The 22,968-nt window shown below is 38.3% G+C and overlaps 1 protein-coding gene across 1 annotated transcript; it reads left to right on the forward strand.

Annotated features, from left to right (window-relative positions):
- On the forward strand, positions 1-22,444 carry LOC121950505 (GRAM domain-containing protein 4-like). Its single transcript, XM_042496525.1, has 19 exons — positions 1-204; positions 4,361-4,593; positions 5,881-5,986; positions 7,262-7,382; positions 7,518-7,585; positions 8,727-8,859; positions 9,687-9,712; positions 9,949-10,040; positions 10,647-10,738; positions 11,677-11,725; positions 13,304-13,375; positions 13,464-13,507; positions 13,621-13,730; positions 14,864-15,018; positions 15,961-16,108; positions 17,037-17,130; positions 18,519-18,609; positions 18,957-19,025; positions 20,396-22,444. The coding sequence occupies exons 2-19, from the start codon at positions 4,408-4,410 to the stop codon at positions 20,501-20,503; spliced, it is 1,764 nt and encodes a 587-aa protein (XP_042352459.1). The 5' UTR covers positions 1-204; positions 4,361-4,407; the 3' UTR covers positions 20,504-22,444.
- Positions 22,445-22,968: the final 524 nt, after the last annotated feature.

Below are 22,968 nucleotides of genomic sequence, written 5' to 3' on the forward strand. Positions count from 1 at the left end.
ACACTGTCTGGGTTTTACCCCCGAAAACGTCCACATTTGGACTTAGCATTTGTGGCAGAGAAGGGAGGGCGGTCGGGAGCGCGTGTGAGAGGAGCGTGGTCCGGTTTGGAGCGGATTTGATCCGGTTTGGAGCTGGTTTTGTAACCTGTCTGGACCGTTGGGAAAGCGAGAAGGAGGGAAAGTTTGCTGCAGCTTCGGTTCACGGTGAGAAACCATCGTCGTGTTCCGTCTTTTCTGTCTCTCCTCACTTCTTACCTTCTTCTTCTCGGTTCTGTGAGGTCCCGGTGTGTCCAATGTGGACGCCGCGGACCGGTTCCTGTTGAGCTTCCTGGAGGTCCACAGGTAAACCGCAGGTGACAGGCTAACACCGGCTCAGGTGGCGAAAAGAAACGGAGGGAGACTGTTTGCTGTTAGCAGAGACTCCGACCAGGCTCTCAGTAAAACAGTAACTGTTAGCTAGTTTTTTTGTCAGTAAACTTTGAATTAGCAGTCAGTCTGTAAGCAGTAGTGTAATGAAATAAAGACCATTTACTCAAGTAGCTTAAAGGGATAGTTCAGATTTTTTGGGCGGGGGGTTTATGAGGTACTTATAAATCATCAGTGTTACATACAGTAGATGTCAATGGTTACCCCCAGTTTGGAGAAGCAGGCTGATATGGAAGCTAGGTAATGTAATGTAAATGTGAAGTAATGTCCTGCTGTGGACGGAGGTCAGCAACAAAACGTGTTTAAGCCACCAAAAACAGTCCCACCTGAAACATGAATCATCATCATTTCAGTCTATGCATTTTTTCAGTTAATCAATCAAATTTAATTTATATAAGGCCTTTCAGACAAATCAAATGCAATTCAAAGTGCTTTACAGTTTGATTGAAGAAACAAAAACACAAACAACATATAAAATAAGCAAAAAAAAAAAATCCTAAAAAACAGAATAAGTATATAAACAACATTTTGATAGTAAGACCCTACATAAAAGCCAGACTTAAAAAAATAAGTTTATAATTTAAAAGTATCAATATTTTCAGCTCCTCTCAGATCCTGTGGCTGGCTGTTACAGCGTTTTGGGACATAATGGCTGAAAGCAGAATCACTAAACTTTTTAGTTTTGCTCTGTGGAACAGCTAACAAATAAAAGTTTTTAAAACAGGTGAAATGTGTGCTTCTGGTTTTAGCCAGAGCGCACTGTGTTATGTAGTTGACGGACACAGAGAACACACAAAATATGTTGTAGTATTTCACAATATACTTCGTACTTTAATAGATGAAGTTAATGCTGATACATGGTAATGTTCTCTTGTAATTTTAGACAGTGATTATTAATGTGAAAATGGAGATGTTTCGCCTTTTTCAAAGCCTGGCTCTATTGAGAATAACAGTGATTCAGGATTGCTGAATACAGGAGCTGCTGGTCTACCACTGCCTTTAACGGTTATTTAATTTGTGATATTGTGTGACTTCGGCATTAAAAAGTGTTAGTTTGCATTACCCAAAGTCACACAATAACACAAACTTACTCACTGGTGAAAGCAGCAGCAGACCAGCAGCTCCTGTGTTCAGCCAGCTAAAATGACTGTTTTTGTCAATGAAGTCTGGTGGCTTTGACAGGAGTAAAGACAGGGAACTAAAGTTGTTAAGGGTTTCTCAGTCAGAAGGGGCTGTATGATGGAAAGTTAAAGCGATGAAAATACTCTCAATATAACATACACCTAAACTGTTATAGATTTTTTAGGTGGCTAAAATACATATAGTTGCTAACGCCATCACTAGCAGTACATTACTTAGCTTTCGTGTCAGACTTTAGCCTGTTTCTTTAAACTGGGGGTGTGTTGACCGACATCTACTGTAATACTGACTGTAATACACTGACTAGGGATAAGTACCTCAGTCAACTCCACTCCAAAAATCAGAACTATCCTTTTAATGACTTTAACCACAAATTCGAGGTACTTGTTCTTCACTTTGAAACAAAACTTCAAACTTCAAACTTTGAAACTATGAAACTTTATGCTTCTATTCAACTACATCTTAGAGGTAAATATTGTAGGCCTACTTTTTATTCCACAATGTTTGTCTAACAGTGTTATCAGTCAGTTAGTACACTGTCACACCTACATCTACAGGCAGTTTTAGATATAATACATTTTTGGACTATAATCATTATGAGTTGTCAGACCAGTCAGACAGCTCACTGATCCTCAGACTGAACAAACTGTCTTCTACAGGCTAAAGCCAGCAGGTGGTTCATTTAGCAAAAAATAAAATCTGGAAACGGGGAGACCACACAAATTCTTACAGCAGCGATGGAAGAAGTATTCACATCCTTTCAATTACATGTAACAGTTCTGCATTCAAAACCTTACTTAAGAAAATCATGTATGAGCACATTATACTTAATATATGAAATGTAAAATTATTCATTGTGCGGTAAAATGTCCCCCGTCAGTGTTTTTCAATCATGTCTAAAAATTAAAATATTTTCATCTGAGATGTGGTGGAGTAGGAGTATAAAGTTGCATAAAATGGAAATATTTCAAGTAAAAGTACTTCAAATTTTTGCTTCAATACAGTACCCGAGTAAATGTGCTTGATTATATTTCATCACTGTCCTACAGTTGTGTCTTATGGTCTCTGTTTGACAGCAGAGGCTGAAACAATTCCTCCTCCCTGAACAAACAGTATGATCGTGACCACACAGTGGAGCATCTGATCGGATGATTTAGTTGTTTGTTCGAGTCTTTATGGGAGTGGGCTGAGGTGTTGAGTGTCGACTCTCCCTGTGTAAATTTCTTTGAATTTGAAGGAGCCTCACACTCAGGTTAGTCATTTTCTGTTTCAGGTTCAGTTCTGCTGTCAGTTAATGTGTTGAATTATCTGAAAGGATGTAAATAAACAGCAGCTTTAATGTGTATCAGATTTTAAAAGTGATGTTGATTCTGTTTAATTCTTGTAAATTTAGTCGCACGAGAGAAATATTGATATTGCAAATATGTCACTATGTATCCAGGAAGCTTATATGTTGGGATGAGTCAGTTTGTCTGTCCATTACTTTGGTCCAGACTGAATTATTGAAGGCACTGTCATACATTTTTTTTACAGACATTCATGCTCCCCAGAGTATAAAGCCTCATGACTTTGGTAATTTTCTGAACTTTCCTCTAATGCCACAAGCAGGCCAAAGTTTTCATGCCTCCAGTGAAATATCTCAAAATCTACTGAAGGAACAGGAGCAAACTTTTACACATTTATGGTTCCTTGAGGATGAGTGCTGCGGACTTGAGGTTTCCTGAATCCTGACGTTTTTTCTTGTGCCATAATATGGTCACATTTGTGGTTTTGCAGGAAATATCTCCAGAACCTTTGGATTGGTTGCTATAAAATTTGGTCCAAATATTCATCTAACCCACGCGATGAATAGTAATGAAAATGTAAGGGATTTTGATCCCTGAAACATACATTCATTTAATACCATCATCAGGCACATTTAGCCAACACTGTTTAATGACTAAACACATAACATTCCCATCAGCCTCAGTTACTTTGTGTTAAATGGTAATTAACAACATTTTAGCTTAATAAAACAAATATGATGGAGAACATGGCTAACATTGTATCTTCTAAAAATCATCATCTTAATATTGCTATTGTTTTTAGTTTTGCTGGTATTTGATCATAACCTAAGTATTGGATAATTTAAAATTACAGATGATGATGTGGCTTTAAAGTGAAATTTAGGGATCATCAAAGTTATTACAGCTCATCCTGAGGGGAACATAAACATGTTTACTGATGACAATCCATCCAATAGTTGTTCAGATATTTTAACAACAAAAAACAGATGTCATTGTGGAGAAGGAAAGGTCAGTAAGTCACAAGTCATTTTAATATATTGTCTGTGAACTGTGAACTTCTGAAGTATATTTTGTTCCAATCCATTAGATACTGACATGTTTCATGGGATGTGGGAAAACTTGGACATGATGGTAGTAGAGCTGCTAGTATAAATCGAGCAGTCAATCAACAGAAACTTAACTGACATTTTTTTTAAAATCATAAATAATCATTTATGTATTTTTTAAAAGCAAAATGGCCATATATTTACAGATTTCCTTCGTCTTAAATGTGAGAAAATCTGAGCATTACTAAAGTCATTATACACCATCTAAGAACCATTTACATTTGTAAAAAAAAAAATGTCATGCTGATCCAGCTGTTGAGGTATTTAAGTGAGGACCAATGTAGTGGATCGTCTTACCAACATGGCCATTCTTAGAGTCTGCTGATCACCATGGAAACACATGTCCGTTGTCAGTTTATTATAAACAGATTGTTAATGAATATTTTATGGATCATTTCTCAGTGTTCCTCAGCCATGTTTCGGTAGAGATTGGCTACACAGCGCCCATCATGCGGAAGCATCTGGACAGGATCCGGTTCCGGGGCCAGAGACGGGACGAGTTCCTGGATCTGGTTGACTCGCCCAACACGTCTGACACAGAATGCACAGAGGAAGTTGTGATTAAACCTCGCCTCCTCTCCAGAGATTCGGAGGAGCAGAGGGAGGGGGAGGGAGAGCAGCAGAGTGACACTCAGGTACTCAAACACCACTGAGAAATACATCAACCAGGGCTTTAAAAAGAGACTCCTGCAGGTTTGTTTCCTCACCAGCTGCTTGTTTAAATGCTCGTGTTGCTGCTGGAATCTGTTGTGAACAACACAAGAACACAAAAATTCTCCATTAAAACTCCTGCATTTAAGGTACTTCTTAAGTTAAATTACAATTTTATCAGATAGATTTGGTTACAAATCTAAAAGATTATAAAAGACTGAAAAAAGTAATTGTGGTGGAGTGAAAAGAGCTTTTTTTTTTCTTCAGAAATGCAATTGAGTAGAAGCATCAAGGTAAAGTACCCCCTAAAATTGTAGTTTTGTATCTACTGAGACATCTGGTTTTACATAACAACGGTGTCCCTTTACTTATGTACTGATGTAGCTGAATTTTGTATAAACTGATTCAGAGAAGAAGCCGCCTTGAAACTGACTTGGTGTTTGTGTATATTTTCTTTTAAGTAATAGTGTGATTTATTGTCAGAATCTTGCCCAAACTCATGAAATGATACACACATCTAGAAATGGTTTGTGTTTGAGTTCTATGTTATATATGTTTAAATAATAATAATAATAATAATATAATAATAATAATAATAATAATAATAATAATAATAATAATAATGTAGGGGTTCTTGTAGAGGCAACATAACTATAAGAGAGACTATAAGAGCCAAACAAAAATCCCAGATATCTTATTACCATAAATTAAGGCAATGAAAAAAAATTGGCATATAGACGCATTCAAAACAACTCGCCTTGATTACAGAATACCTTGGTGAAAAGGTTTAAGCTCCAGAACGTCAGTAACAACCGCATTCATTATAGCCTACACCAAGCATTACTGGCTGGAGAAAGGCTATGTGAGAAGAGATGCGGTAACACAAATATAGGATGCTTTCCTAATTATTTTTGAGAAAACAAGTGCAGGCTAAAACTAATTACTAATTTGAAATGTCCCACATTATTGTACCACACTTGTATCGCGCTTTTTGGCATAATTGATTGTTCATCTTACTGAGGAAAAATTGTCGTACATCTATGCCATGCTGCCTGTCATCTGCTTTTAAGATTTATAATGTTTACATTTTAACTCATCTGATGAAGTTAAGGTCAATAATGTTGTGAAGTGTCAATAGAAGAAGACCCAGGATGGACCCCTGTGGCACCCCAGAGTAGAAAAACATTTGTAGCTTTTTTTAAATATCTGTGTTATTTCATCTTTATTTTGTCTGACTATATGATATATCTGTCCATGTGTTTGTGTCTCAGGCTGGTCCAGGATTATTTTCTGCAGCTCTCCAAGATGACTCGAGGACAGATCTCAATGAGGTCAAAGGTCACCTAGAAATTGCCTTGTTAGAGAAACACTTCTTACGTGAGTATTCTGACCTGAACTTCTCTCTGTGTTGGGGTTTCTTTGGTTTTATAAAACATAAAAAATGGATTACATGAACTTAAGAAGAGAGATGAAATGCATTCCATATGTGTTTCTGTTTTACAAAGTAAGTAGTTCACAGATCTGTATTAGCTTTAAGCATCGCCTGGGTGTCTATCTGAAGAGCAAAATATATGAAATTTTATTTTTGTTTTTGGAGTTCATGTTTTTCTGGGAGATATTATTTGGAAAAACAACTACTGAGATTTACACCGCCCATTCAGACCCAGAGCCAGACTGTTTCAACTGGGTTGAAGCTAGTAAGTGAACCTTGACTTAAGATAATTTTATCAGACTAACATCCACATTCAAACAAAAAATGCAGATTTAAGGGACACTTTACAAAAAAGTAAAGTGTCCTTTTAATTTGTGGTAAGAAGAGTTGCGTGTTGATTGGCTGTCGGCTCATTGTGGCTTCTTACATTAGTTTGGAGTCAAACGTCCCACAGCACAACAGCATGCTGGGTAATCTGTCAATATCTGCTCATCGGCTTTATGTAACTCACACAGCTATTAATAACCCAGCTGACCTTGTCTGACAAAGACACTCACAGACACAGAGGTGAACAAGGACCTTGGTTTACCTTCAATAAAAGTATTGATAAACAATTGTTACAAATTATTTTATCTTAAAACAAAATTCACAAGTTCATGTCTACGTTAAAACAGTTTTTTATTACTGTAATTGTCCCTCCTCCCAATACTGACCATGAAGATACCCCGTCATAATGTGATTCCAATGTAAGTCATGGGGGACAAAATCATTGGTGTAGCTACGTCGCCTCTGTGTCATACAGACTGCCGCTGCTGCCTATTGTAATCTCATCACACGGCTAAATAGAGCAGTTTGCAGCTTAACATGCTCAATAGGAAAGTCAGTATTTTGGAAATTAAGTCATTTTTGGAAAGTGAAATTATTTTCTGAAAATAAAGTAAACAATCAAGCCATACCAGATTTAGCTGGTACAGTGCTAAAAAATTGTATGATTAGATTCAGATCAAAATGAAAATCTACTCTTGTCTGTTTGCTCAAGACAAATATCTAAAGAAAGCCAAGGCAAAACTTTGATGTCCTTCATAATCCTCTGTCTTAAATATTTTTAATGTGGACAGCTTAAAATCTCCTCTTTGGAGACAAATTCTTGAGAATGTGAAAATACTGCTCAGAGGTATTCCCTTTGTCTCTGATCATGTGACCATCATCATCTGTTTTAGAGGAGGAGCTGAGGAAACTTAAAGAGGAGTCAAACATGGATTCACTGAAACAGGAGCTGGAGAGGGAGCGCAGCAGGTGCATCGAGCTGGAACAGAAGATCAACGACGTCCTGAAACCCAGGTGGTTGTTTAAAAAAAAAAAAAATTATTAAAAAAAAAAAATCAAGCTTTAGTTGCTAATGTGAGACATCAGACAGAGCAGCTTGTTTCTGTCGGTTAGTTCTGACACTGACTCATTGTTTCTGTCACTTCACAGACTTGAGGACTCACCTTCTCAGACACCAAAAGCCCCGTCTCCTCCTCCACCTGCAGTCAACAGTACAGGTGAACTTTTAACTTAGAGTTACTGGCCAGCTGGTAACACTTTATTTGGGCTGTCTGCCTACAGAGGTTAAAGAGTATTTCTAACATTTCAGCATCTTATTAGCTGAGATTAAACAATGCAATTGTTGTGCTCAGTCTGTAGGTATTTAATCTAACAAAACACTACATATTGTCAGAATAATTTAGTTTAACCATTTACCCAACACATGCTGCAAAGGTTGAATGAATATTAATAAAGTTTTATTAAGTTAAGCAAAGTTATTCTGAGAATGTGTAGGTATGTTCATCAAATGTTGTATAGACTCTATAGATACATATGAAAACATATTTTTAGTAAAAGGTTAATATATTCAATAAAAAACTGATTCTGTTGCTGTACATCTTGTTTGCTGGGCAAGAATGCCCTTTTGGCATATTTTTGGACAACACGATTCAGCAAAGCCATTGAGAAGAATTGGAGTGCAACATTTATGCACTTTTGTTTTTAGGTCTTTTCAGACTTATTGTCCTGTTTAAAACATTTGTTAGAAAAGTAATCAAAAAGTAATAGTGTAAAAGTAAAAGTGTAGTAAGTTACATTAGTTTGATGAAGTATTTAAAATAGTTATGTAACGTATTACATTTTTAACAGGGTATCTAGTAATCTGTAACCTATTACATTTCAAAGGTAACCTTCCCAACACTGACCAACTACAACAGTGAAATCCTGCTTTTACATTAACGCATGAGTCATATGATCTAATGATATCATAATATAACAGTCACGGGACATTTTTCTACCTTTAATACTAAGAATGTTTCCTGATACATACTTTTACTTCAGTAACCTTTCAATACAGGGCTTTTACTTGTAGCAGAGTATTTTTGACAGTTAGTAATTTTACATAAAGGACCTGAATACTTCCTCCATCACTGAGTTACAGACCTCCAGAGTTGAATTTGTAAACATTTTAGTGTTGTTTCTTTACTAGGAAGTAATTCTGGTTTATTTTTTATTATGCAGGTTATCAGATATCTGACTCTGAGATTGTCATACAGGTTAAAATTTTGTGTAAATTTTATGTATATAAACTTAAAGTGCTATAATGTTAACAAGCATGTCAGACGCCTCCATCAGACTCGTTTCTTTTCTTGTCTTCAGACAAACAGAAAGACACTTTATCCGACAGCCTCCTGAAGTGGCTTTATGATCGTTTTGGCGTTTATATCGAGGACTTCCGATTCCAGCCGGAGGAGCAGACGGTGGAGACGGAGGAGCCGCTGAGTGCCAAGAGGTGAGGAGGAAAACACAGCAGATAGACATGTTGGCACAGCACAACGCCTCAACACAATGACTTAAAGAAACTGAAGCTGTCATGTATGGAAAGCCAGTAGTGTCAATGTTAAATAAATACATACATTTAAAAAAAAGGCATATTGAATAATGAATAAAAGGAAGACTTTTATTCATTTTAGGTGACTTACTTCCACATTTATATTATATTCATTTATTTCGTAGACATATTTATTCATTTTATAGCTCTGTCTATCTAAATGTTTCTCTGTCTGTCTGTGTGTCTGTCTGTCCATCTATAGGTAGTTTTAGCATATGTTAGTGCGGTTCCTTGGTGCGCTTCAGATGTGAAAATTGTACATTATTTCATTTTTCAGATAGTGCCGCTCGCTTTCACAAACCTTGTTTTTTGCTCTGGTCCAAAGGCCGCAGCACTAGCGGAGAATCTTGTTTCCATGACTCCCAGCCGGGAAAAAGAATACGGAGCGTCATGTTTCCATGACTCCCGAGTCCCGACCGTGTTGTTCCTGGTGCTGGTCGTTGCATTCATTATCGTTTGTATGTATCACTCTCGAAAAATGATACAGTTTGAAAGTGAAGCGCGGCTCAACTACGGGAGCCTTTTTAGCTCAGGCTTGTGGAGTACACCAGGTGGTTGCGGCATATCGAGGTCGGGCACTTTCACAGTACAAACGAACCACACTAGAGTTTGCTGGTTGCAGTACCAAGACCACCTCCTCAGGAAGGTCTCTGTGGTTGTTTTGGTTTACTGTGTTTAAGTTTTATTTGTCCTAAATCTAAAATAAACATCTGCTTTCTGATCCACAGATTGACTGAAAACATGAGACGACTCAGTGAGTACTTCTTCCTGGTTGAACATTGAGGCTGTGGAAGTCTCGCTCAGTACAACACATACAACACATTCACACCCAAAAGTACAGGGGTGTCCACATACCTTTGGCCACATTCGACACTTTGGGGCTTTCTTTTACTGTTTCTTTAAGACAACACAGAAGACACATAGCTGAGTTTTCTCTGTCTTGATAAATTCTCAGTCTGTGATTGGTCAGTTGGTCCGTTTTGTTTTCAGAACGAGGATTCAAACCTGTGACCAATTTCAAGAGGAACCTCTCTGCCTTATCCAGCTGGTACTCCGGCTACACGTCAGCCATCGCTTTCATTGTGAGTTTATACTCTCTCTCTCTCTCTCTCACACACACACACACACACAAACACACACACAGTGAACGGGTTACTGATGAAGGATATTAATGAACACCTCTGGGACAAACACACACACAATAATCTGATGTTTATGACAAATGAACATGATGACACATGAAAACATGTACTTTATAACTGATCAGACCATGATATAGCAGGTTTTTTTTGTGCCTGGAGCAAATTACAGGATTCTTTGGATGAAGAATTTCCTTTTGTTTTGTGTCAGTTTCATGTCCATGCGCATATTTTTTAAATCGTTGCCATCTTTTAATTTTTTCAGAAATGCTTCATTATTTTTTTCGAGACATTTAATCAATTTGCAATCTCAGCCATCTGCAGCCATAGCTTTAACTATTTGCAGGTGTTTTTAGTTCATGAATGTTAATTGTAATGTTTTGGTCTCATAAAAAATCTTGTTCAGTGTTTTTTGCTGGTAAGTACATTTGTTTTAATTTACTGTTTTAAGCTTAAAACATGACTCCACAAACCAGTGAGTGAAGTCATGCTATTTTTTAACTATCTATATAAAGCCACACTGCCTCACAAGTTGACTTTTCTGCACAGATGTACATGTATGCAGCGTGGCACGGCTGGACCGTTCCCATGTTCCTTTTCCTCGCCATCCTCCGCCTCTCCTTGAATTACCTCATAGCCAGGTCAGTACAAGCCCCGCCCCTTCCCCCTCTGTCAGCCAATCGCATGTCCAGAACCAGAAAACATGAATCAGGTTCAGTACTTGTTATTACATACATTAAATCTAGGCTCCCCTCAAAATAACATGGATGCTCTGGTGTGTCGGCCATTTCCACTTCGTCAAGGGACTGATAAAACTAAGATATTTCACAGCAGAAATTTTGGCTCATCAAAGCAGGAAAAGTGCAGGAGAAACAGATTAACAGTGGCTCAGCCAGAAAAAGCAGGGTGCACTTTGGTCACCGGAATACTGCAGGTAGGAATAATGGAATAGGACTTGTTGCATTGTGCTGTACTTTGCATATTTATTTTACTATAAAATAACATTTGTAATACAATTTTCAGATGTCTTTTATGTCACTGAAGGCAAAATTATAACATTCAAATCACTGTTTTGCTTGACAGACTCCATTTTACAAAAATGCATTTTTCTCAGATTTCTAGAAAAAAAGTGGTCTTTTTGATAAAACTAGTCTCTATTCAACTTCAGATAAATCAAGAATGGAACAAGGTGCCGACAAAGGTTTTTTTCCATGACGAAAAAGAGTTTCTTCTTTCATTTGAGCTATTCTGTGTTTTCAGTTTGGACAAAATACTCTGTGGGTCTTGAAAGACGACTCAAAATGGCCAGAAAAGCTGGCACAAGCCACTTTCCATTATATAATAGCGCTGGCACTCAATGAGTTAATAGGTTTAATGGAGAAAAGTATTGCCCTCAGGGAAAAGAAACTTGACTGATTTTAAAAACAATAGAAAAGTTGCTGGTTTTATCATCACAGGAAGCCTTTACTGTGTTTTGATGATTCTGTGCAGTTTGGATTTAAATCTTTGACACACATAGGTATGTATTGAGTGTGAAATGATCTGCCACCTGTGTGTTCCCATGATGCACTGCTCTCAGAGGCTGGAGGATCCAGTGGAGCATCGTACCTGAAGTCTCAGAGCCCGTGGTGAGAAATCTCTGTGTGTTTTATCTTACACATGAAAAAGATGCATGTAAAACTGTCCTGACATCCTCCACGGATGCATTCCTTTGCCTAGGATGGAAAAGGCACGACCCTATTCTGCACTCTTACCATGTTCCAAACCTATGACCAGTCTCGCTCCTCTTGCCTAAACCTAACCAAACCAACCAATCAATACTAGCCAATCAGGAGAAAGAGTCAGGCCTTCACCGTCATAGAAGAAACAACCCCATCTGATGGAGGTGACATTATCCCATGTAGTTTAAAGCAGGAAGGATGTTTAATCATTGAAACGGAAAAGTGTTTGATTTGATAATTAATTATTAATTAGTATTTCAGGAAAATTACAAATTACAAAAAAAATCTCTTATTCCACTTTTTAAAATGTGTTTTTTCTGGTTTCATTACGCGTACTTTCATTACATTAGTTTGCTTTCTTTTAAAATTGTGGCAAAAAGGTAATGAGCGATTTGTCAAGTGCTCCATAAATTGCAAGAAATAAATAGATGTGGAAAATTATTTTGAAAAAACTTATTAAAAATGTCAAAAAAAAATCTATTTCTAATTATCATAATTATATATTTTTTAAAATCATCTCCATAATTATTATTATTATTTGAAGCCCTTTTTCTGATTTTTCTATTGTTTTCCCCCCTAATTTTTTTGACAATGTGTCATTGTCACATTGACATGTTTCAATGTGTCTTTTTTTTCTTAAGTTGTTCATAGCGTTTTCCCCAATGTTTTTGAAAGAAATTGAGCCAATTTGCTCTAGCTTCAAAGGGTTAATAGAGAAATGAATCGACAGATTCATAGACAATGAAAATCATTGTTAGTTGCAGCCCTACTTTACTCAAGTATTTCTATTTCATGCAACTTTATATGTCTACTTGAACATATTTCAGGTGCAAATATTGTACTTTTGTCACCACTACATTGATTTTTCACATGGAGTTAGTAGTTATATTGCAAATTAAAGGCTCTGCATAACCACCCAGGTGTTTGGAGTCACTGTGGTTAGGTTGCCTCACCCTAATAGGTACAACAAAACCAACAGACAGGTGAGTTAGATGTCAAACAGACGCAACCCCACATTGTTCTGAGAAGAGGTCTAATTAGACAACATAAATGAAAATACCTTTGTGGGTTGACGATGGGTGTGCAGAAGCTGTAAATGTACATAGAGAATATGCAGTCACTTTATTACTATATTATATTATATTATATTATACTACATGACTACCTTAAGGCATCAGGGGGAATCTACATCCTCTCTCCACCATGCAAGTGACAAACTGCTACTGAGGAGAAAAATATCTCTGCTGCACTGTGTTCACAGACCCACGAAAACATCAGATTTTAGAGTGAGGAGACGGAGTGATTTGATTTTATGGTAATGATTTGTTGTCAGCTGCTGCCACACACTCTGTCATCGTGTGGGGAAACACTGACTAGTGTTAAAAAATCAATAATGTGCACTCTGCACAAGCACTTTTCATAGAATGAGTATTTTTTTCCATGAAAGCATTATTGTATTATGACTGTCTCCTCTGTCTTTTCCAGGAACCTCCTAAAGAAGACCTAACGGTGTCGGAGAAGTTCCAGCTGGTTCTTGACGTTGCTCAAAAAGCACAGGTGAGACGTGACGGAGGAGTCGTCAACTTTACGTCAGTGTGATGTCTGATGACAGATTTCACGACTATTTTTTTATTTGTATTTACAGAATCTGTTTGGGAAGATGGCAAACATCCTGGAGAAAATAAAGAAGTGAGTTTGAGTGAGACACACCTTGTTTCAGGTTCACACACAGATCTTTAATATTGTGTGTGTGTGTGCATGTGCGTGCGTGCGTGCATGTGTTTGTGTGTGCGTGCTTGCAGTTTGTTCATGTGGGTTCAGCCGGAGTTGACTCAGAAGCTGTACGTCGGTCTGTGGATTGCCTTCATCTCCTCCTGCCTGCTGCCGTATCCACTCCTGGGATTCATCATAGGTACTTAATATTATATTGTATACACTTGATACTGTCCTTATTAAACATTGACTTTAATCACCTCACTGTGTACCTCCAACATAACATTTTATGCGTATTACAAGCTGTCATCTGCAAATTTGTTGTATTGTTGTAAGAACGCCTTGAGGGCAAACTTTGCACAATTGTCCACTTGGACTCAAGGATGAAATGATTAGATTTTAGGGTTCATAGGTCAAAGGTCAAGGATTCTGTGACATTGTCTGTCTCATTCTTGTGTGTGTGATATCTCCAAAACACCTTGACGGATTTTTTTTCAAATTTGGCACAAACGTTCAAGTGGACTGACGGATGAACTGATTAGAATTTGGTTGTCAAAGGTCTCGATGACCTCCTGAAACATGTTGTTTGCCATAACTCAAATGCTCATATGCTCAGATTCCACACCAATGTCTAACAGGATAGAATGAAGTTTTGACATTTTATATTCAAAAGGGTCGAACATCAACTGTGACATCATAATGTTCTGCATAAACACTTTTCTTGCCTTTATTCACCATCAGACCCCAGAAGGGAGATATTTGGTCAGATACTGATTTGGTGACACTAATATCAGATGTTCACCTTGAAACTGACTGAATAGGTGTGAAGCATCCATGTTTTCTCAGACATGGATGTAAACTGAAAGTGCAACTTGACTGGAGGGCGGAGGCATACAACCATGTGGTGGTTTTTCTAATTTAGCTCTCAAAAAAATGCATCTAATTCAGCTAAACTCTACAGTCGTGTTGCCTCTAACGTCAGTTTGTTAGCTCCTTTGAATTTGAGTCTTACTGCCTTTCTCTGTAGTGTACACGGAGAATTTATAGAGGTTGTTTTTGTACTGCCCCACACCTCCAAACACTACAGTATGGTAACCCACCCCGATCATGTTAGTATCATAAAGTGAGTTTTGGTCATTTTTTTGGGGGACAGAAAGACTCACAAACAAGCTGAAAGACACACAGCTCTGACATATTATTAGATTATGTGGTTTTTGTGGCCAAAATGCCTACTTCTACATTCAACAGACACAAATCAACATGATTATCTGTTATAGTTGTGTTTGCGTCTTCCTGATTGTCTCTGAATCGTGGCCCTCTTCTTCTCCTCAGGTGTGTATGCAGGTATAAAGTTCTTCATCATCAACTTCATCTTTAGTAGATGTCCCAAGCTCAAGCAGCGCTACGACACCCCCTACATCATCTGGACCAATTTACCCACTGATCTGCAGCTGAAGGAGCGCAGCAACACCACGCTGAGCAGACGGGTCAGTCCAAAGTATTTTAAAATATCCAGAAAATACATCTCACAGACCGAAGCGCTGGTCTGAAGTCAGCCGCTGGCTCACAAATGTCCTTGTACAGTCTGGTTACAGCTTCTTACTGGTCCCAGTAGGTGGTCTGTGTTGGATTCAGTTCTCTGTTGTTTTTCTCTCTCAGCTGTCTGAGTGTGAACAGGTAGGATCCTGATGTGTGTGCTCTGTGTGTATTACAGTGACAGTGAGGAGGTCAGTAGTGGTTATTGTAGTTAGAGATGTAGAGTACATTCGGACATCCCTGAATGTGACCAACCAGCTGCTGTTATTTTTAACTACTGTGATAGTCTGTTAGATAGAGATATCCCAAAACCCAGTGGTCAGATTGTCAGTGAACCACTAATTCCTTTAGATATTAATGACCTTTCCTCACGTGTCTCCCTCGGGTCAAACGTAGGTCAGATCTTACTCAGATTTTCAGGGTTTTACCAACATTTGGTGCCCATACACGAATGTTGTCATGTTTGTATTTACATTTAAAGTTTCTGCTTGACCTAGTTTGAGTCTTACTCAAAGTCTTTGCTGTTTTTTGCTCAAATTTGTGTCCATACAAATATAAATGTTGTTTCTTTCCTCTAGCACCACCCTCAGGACAAACTTTACATTTTTAGTTTGAGTACAGATAGAAATAGCTAAATCATGAAGATGTTGTTTATTCATATTGTAGCTGGAATAAACACTGTAGAGAGATTTCTGGTACGTTTTAGTAACATCACTGAAAAAGAGAACGTGATTGTTTCAAACAGCTGTGAACAAACCTGGACAGGTGAGTTGTTCTCTGCCGCGGCGTTACTGAGAGTTACTGTGATGCTCAGGGTGCCACTCGAGTATCTCTCTTGCAACTGATTTGCTAATCCACTATCTGCTTTGCCCCCCTTCTGTCCTACTGTTCAGGCTACTGTGCAAGCCGGCCGAGGCAGTGTCGGCACTGCAGCTCCTCTGGGTGTTGGCCGGGATGAGGACGGAGGACGATACTACAGCACCAAGAGAGGAGCTTTTCACGAAGTCTTCAACCTGCCGGAGAGCGAGCGCCCTCTGGCAGGTGGGGTAGGAGGACAAAACCTTGGTCCACAAGTTATTTCAACTTCAGATTTCAAATTGAAAGCCTCTGAGTTTAAAATAAAAGCTTTCATACAATTTATACATATTGTTTTTACAGGACTGTAGCCAAGAATTTAGTCAAAAAGTCCCCTGACTCAATATTTATCATGTGAAAAAATAAATCATGTAATAAATACCATAGTTTTTAACATTTTAATATACATTTATAATTTTTGGCGACCTAGAGTGAGTCTTACCTTATCCAGCTGTAGAAATGTTTAGCCTCTACGTAGTTTGAAAAAAGGTTTCACCATTTTGTCAGCTAAAAATTACATTGTATACTCAAAAAAGAAAAGGGGTGGACCAAAACAGGGAATTTCATAGTGTGTGGACGGATTAGTTTGTTTTCTTTGTCAATGTTGAAAGTTAAAGTACCAAATAATCATGAAAATTCCACTGCAGAGTAGCTATGCTTGTGGTTAAACATGTAAATGAATGCTCTTTATACACAAAAGTGATGTTGATAGGCTAATTTAGACTTAATAGGCTATATTACCTTCATTTTAAGGCTCTAAAGTGTTTTGCAGCTCTAGGCAGATTTTATTCATTTACTTTTGGGACAGATAACTCAAGGGTTGCCAACCCTTGAGTTAAATGTTCAATTATTAACAAGTTTTTATCTGCAAACGTAAAGGTCTAAATTCTTTTACCAGAAATTGAACTCTGATGAGAAACACTGAATTCTTTACTCCTTTATTACCCTTAAAAACAGTCAAAATTAAATATACTAAGAAAAAAAATTGAATCAGTCCACTAACCAGCTTGTGTGATGTTGCTGATAAAACCCCCACATTTCAAGTAAAGGTACATGACCTTACCTGCAGCAGGTGACATAAACTGTTGTCTGATTCTTTGTGTTGTCATCTCAGTGTGTGAGAACGGCTGGCGCTGCTGCCTCATCAACAGAGACAGAAGGACACCGACAGACTACATCCGCAACGGAGTCCTCTACGTCACTGAGAAGTAAGTCCTTCAATTCCTGTCAGCTCAGTTTCATCTTACAAAGTCAGAGGAACAATGCAAAGGGGACGTGGCATGAAGTGAGGCAAAGAGCCGTCTGCATGTGTCAACTTGAGCAAAAAATGTGTGCTGGTCCCAGGTCTTTATTATTCCACCTCAGAAAAGTAGACAGACGAGAGGGAGATAACAGAGACCGCAGGGAAATGAGATCAATCAGAGGCTGTAGATGCAGAGCAAGGATTTTCGCAAAACGTCACAGACTAACAAGGTTCATGAAGATAAGATAAGCTAAGATGCAGGGATGTTTGAAAGCTTTGGGAAAGAAGCTGTTTTTTAGTCTGTTTGAGCTTCATTTAATCACCCTGTATCTCCGACAGGAGGGGAGGGGGGAAAACTAGGCCGTGTCCTGGTGCCCAAGACTGCCTTGCTCTGATTTCATTTATTGATTGTCAAGTGTGCCTACTCTACATTTAACTACATTTATACAGGTTGTGGTCTATTTCGATAGATATTTATGCCTATCAAAATAACCTTATCCGCCTAACAGAATGACCTACTCCATATTTAAGTAAATGTATACAGGTTGTGGTGTATTGTGACAGATATTTGTTCTCTGTCCTACTCCCACACTTGCCGGCCCTCCTGAGTTTCCCAGGAGGCTCCTGGTTTTCTCTGCCCTCTCCCGTAGTCCTCCCGGTGTCACATTTTTCCCGTATTTCACCCAATATAGAGCCCTTCAGCCATGCACGTAATATCCACCAGGGATTAGGGTCACGTCTGCCCCAATATACAAAAGAGGAAAATATGACCCTCCCAAAAAATTATCACTCTGTGTGAGTCCTATGTTTTACTGAACATCCAACATGCAGCAGCTGGTTGGAGAGTTAATACTGAAACAGACTCTGTGCCAGGTGTGTGTACATTTGGATACTAGAGTGCGGCTCGGGCTGCACATTCCTGGATGAACCAAAGCAACTGAGCCCACGAGATTAATTTTACTACTTTCAACCATCAACAACAACAAGTAGTAATAATTAAAACAAATAACACACCTGGCTGATCACACAGCTGGTGGACAGATCCCAGCAGACTGACAGCGCAGGGCAGCACAGTGACAGAGACAGACAAACAGCAGAGATCTCAGCGTCAATGTGCCCAAACAGTAAAATGTTCAGCGGTGGGAGGTGACGTCTACAGAAGAGTTTGTTTAAGTCTCAGTTTTAGTTAAATTTAATCCATAAATCAATAACCTTTTTTAGTTCATCTTCATAGACTTCAACCAGTAGTTAGTTCATTTTTCTAGTCGTGGGATCTTGTCTCTGTTCCAGTATTTGACTCAGTTTGTGCTTTAATGGGGGATCACCATAAATAAATCTTCTCTGTCTCCTCAGTCATCTGTGTTTCGAGAGCTCCAGCTCCAGATCTGGATCCACTAAAAGGAACAAAGTCATCAAACTGCTCGACATTACAGACATCCAGAAGGTTTGTAGAGTCTCATTCTGTTTCAGTGTCTTTAAGCAACATCACCCGTCATCATCACCATTAGTGTGTTACACTGTCATATAAAGGGGGCCTCTCTGTTTGCTGCAGGAAGGCATCGCTGCTTTATACAATACACAGTATATTCCTCATGACTTGTCTCTGTTGTTCCTGCTCTTATCAGTCATTTATTCATCATTAGGTTAATAATAGTTTGGTATATTTTATCCTTTTGTTTTGTTTTTAGGTTTTTTCATGTTTGTGTCTTAAACTTTTTATTTTCCATTAGTATCTAATGCTGATTCATGACAATAAAGCTTACTTAACAGTATCCTCTCTGCCCCTCACAGTACAAAGTTTTGTCTGTGCTGCCTGGATCTGGGATGGGCATCTCCATTGCGACGCCATCCACCCAAAAGGTAAGAGCTCAGAGGGAGGAGCTATGTTCCCACCTTATGTCAAAGTTAAAATTAGTTCAATTAAATAAATACAAAGACGTACATATAATATTGCGAATTGAATGGTGACTGTCAGCAGTGTATTCACATGCTTTACTTAACTGGAAGTAGCAACAGAGTGACGCAGCAGTAAGTCTTAAAAGCCAGAAATGAGTAAGCGTGTTTGCATTTCTGGTTCAATCATCCGTGTGAATAGTAGGTGCTGCTTCGTTGAGATAAACAGTTGGTGGAACTAATTCTCTTGTCAAATGTCGCTGCAGAAGATATGATGCAACAAGATGATGTTATTAATACAGCGCCAATCAAAAAAAATAAAACATGAAATGTAAATGTTTTATTCATTCAAATTCTGTACATTTTTTATGCATCAATGTGAGGAATGTATCAGGCTCATCACTATACACAGATCTGATGTTTTCAGTTAGTCAGTAGACATTTAAGTCACATGCTTCAATTGTACGGCAGAATTTATTTATTAAGTCTGTTCCCTTTTAACTTTTTCCCATTTTGCTTTTAAGGATGCAGCAAATATTCCAGCTCAGCCAAGCGTGAAAACAGTTTTTTCTTTTTACAAATTTCCGGGATTTCCAGTCAGGTTTTCTATGCACAAAATAATAATGTGCTTTAAACAGGTGGATGGAAACACACCGAAAGAGTTTGGTAACAACTCTGGAGAACTTACACCAGACAAATGCAGTTTTCACACTGGAAGCATTTTTGCATTGCGTTAATCACGCTTTTACAGCTTCTGCATTATTTTTGGAGCATTTTGCAATTCGGCAAAATTCGCCCTCAACAGCTGTGGTTGTGCTAAAATTAGCCAGGAGGGGCAGCTAACGGCAAGTTTGGTTTGCAGGGAAGCACAACAGATAGTTGGATATAACACTGAGTCTCCTTGCCCTGAAGCAGAGTGAACCAAGATGGCATCACTGTATGAGCGAAAAGACGTAAAAGTTGTGTCTTCGCATCCATTGTGTTGCGTCCATCCCGTTCATTGCGTCGCCTGCAGTGAATTTGCGTCTAGCTGCATCTTTGCATTGACTCTGTATGTAAACTTGCCTCGCGAAACGCTCGCATCTCATTCAGGTGAACACATCATAACAGGTCTAATCAGCCAGAGTGATTGAAAACACTTGGGTGTCTTTGCAGAGCCTTTAATACGCAATATAACTAATAACTATACTTGTAAAATATAGTAAGTGAAGTAAAAACTACCACATTTGCCACTGAAATGTAGTGATGTAAAAGTATTAAGTTACATAACATTGAAAAAGTACGTAGAAATTGTACTTTTGAGTAAATGTACTTACTGACCCTCTAATCTGTTGCAGCCGATGGTGTTTGGTGCGATGATCCACAGAGACGAGGCCTTCGACGCCATCTTCAATCAGTACATGAAGATTGTTACCATGGCTGCGGCCACCGACCCAGAGACATAGTAACACCTTCACAAGAGGGCTGCATTCACACACACAAACACTGCAACTGTTTCACTGTGTTCACCAAACAGCTGCTGACTCCAGTTTGAGCTTCTCTCATGTGATCAGCAAACTAAATGATCTGGTGACGTCGATTGATATAACATCTGCTGATTCCAGCTAATTCCTGATATCATGTCAGAATCAGGCATTAAGATTTATTTAATAATACCGGCCATTAAGAAGTTAAAGGCAGGTATTCAAATCTCAAATGATCGTCTGTATAAAAAGTAGAGGCCAAGTAAAAAAGTGAGAAGGGTGGAGTTACCTTTAGTAGAATTTCTCAATTGAAAACACTGTATAAAGTACATTTACACCATAAAACAACAGTCATGTCATATTTACCACTCTTCTGAAAATACATTCTTCCAGTTGCTTCTACTTTGCTTTTGCTTTTTTTTTGCAGTCAATATAGAGGCCCTAGTCCCTCCCTTTCCACTGTCCTCCACAGGACCTTATTTCAGAAAAAAATATGTACAGCAGTCAGCAGAAAGAGACAAATCATTTTTGGAAGACTTTTGATTTGTGCTGTGAATTACACATATGATGTTTGCCAATGTAGAAGATAATTTTTCAAGCCAAGAAAGTTGTAGTTTGATGTAAAAAGGATGAGACCATACATGATAAGAAAAAACAACAACGTTACACATTACCTTCATCTCTCTCTGACATCAGATATAAAAGACAATTTTGCAAGTCAAAAAAAGTTGCAGGTTGTCAAAGATTTATTGAGGCACCATTTAGTTTTGTGCAAAACTGTTCAGTAAATTACATCTATCATCTCACAAGATGTAATCACCATCACCTGCTAGCTAGCTACATTACGCGCACAAACATTTTCTCACCCGACGTGTTTATCCAGCGACGCTTGGTCTTTTTGTCAGCCGGGAGGTGAAATAATGAGCGAGAGCTTATGTGAGGGCATCCCTGTCGTTGCTTCAAAGATAAAAAGTTAAAATGTCACTTAAGCGACTTTTGTAATATTTCTAATAAAGTATTTTTACAGTCTTGTACTTCACAAAGCAAAATTTTTGCACACCTGAGAATCGACAGGTGCTTAGGAGAAGACCATGGCCTGATATGTTGGTCTTGCTCCCGAAAATTTCCTATATTGCAGGTGCATATTGTTCTATGAGAGTCTCATATGTTTCTTGACTTGCAAAATTATCTTTTAAATTGACAAACATCATGTATAATTCATGGGACAATTAAAGCGAGATCAAAAAACTATTTGTCTCTCCCCATGGACGACTGTATATATATTTTCCAAAGTAAGGTCCCACTGGAAATTGAGGGACTTCGCCTCTCTATGAATCTCAACTCTTCCTGCTCAATTTTTTTTTTTGCGTTGAAAGTCTTTCAAAGGTACAATCCCTACCTTTTGTGGTAGGCTTTTAATTAAAGCATGTTTTGTTTCAGAAAAATAGAAAAAAACAATCAGTAGTGTGAAATCTAAAAGATGTGTTTTTTAAATTTGACTTTGATCGCTGCAGGTTGTTCAGGCCGGTCAGCTGAACCAGTACACCTGTCGCCTGCAGCGCATCAGTCAGCTGTGTCATGTGACTGATTCTGTAATTTCAGTTTACTTCTCTGCAGAGGCGTAGCACAAAATTCTGGGCCCTTATTCTCTTAATCCATGTCTCTCTCATGCACCTTTCAGCTCTAGCTGCGTTAAGAGACAAATTCTAATGCACAGTAGGACTTTTGCACCTTAAAGGGGTGAGGGGGCCTCAGAGAGCTTCCACTATTTTTTAATACAAAGGTCAGTCTTTTAGTTGATTTATTCAGCCAATTTTATCGTAGCTATGACACTAATTATTGATAAAGAATTGAAAACAAAACCAAGCTTTTTATGCCAGGTTTTTCAAGTTTTTATTTATTTATTTTTTGCATATTGCTGAAGCCCCATTCACAACAGTACATTGCTTAGCATCCATGCCTGTGTTGAAGGGACTGTACTTTATTTATCAGAGGAGGGGGGTGACTGGGGTGTGACTTTTTTTATTAAAAGGAAAACAAAATACTTAGATTTAAAGTAGTATGTCGCTCACTTAAGCCAAAATAAAAGTACAAGTTCCTCCTCTTTGCGTAATTTTTTAAAATGCTTTACCCATTTTTCACCAGTCCCTCCCCTGTCATAAATAATAAATGTTCAAGCGGCAAGCGCAGAAGGCCTAGGCCAGATCAGTTCTGACTGAGGTGTATTCATGGCGGAGTAGCTTGACTTACAATCACATTATTAAGGTGTGTTTGTCCAACTTTGAGAAATTCAATTTAGTACGATTTCAGTTGGACTAACATGTTTACATGTATTTTAAAAGTCCAGTTTTATTCGGACTGTCACAATAATTTGACTTTTTCTATCGTCATATGAGCGAAATGACTGTTGCTACACTGTTATATTTTACAACGGGAAGTTTATTACA

The sequence above is a fragment of the Plectropomus leopardus genome, chromosome 11, assembly GCF_008729295.1.
Source record: "Plectropomus leopardus isolate mb chromosome 11, YSFRI_Pleo_2.0, whole genome shotgun sequence".
NCBI lineage: Eukaryota > Metazoa > Chordata > Actinopteri > Perciformes > Serranidae > Plectropomus > Plectropomus leopardus.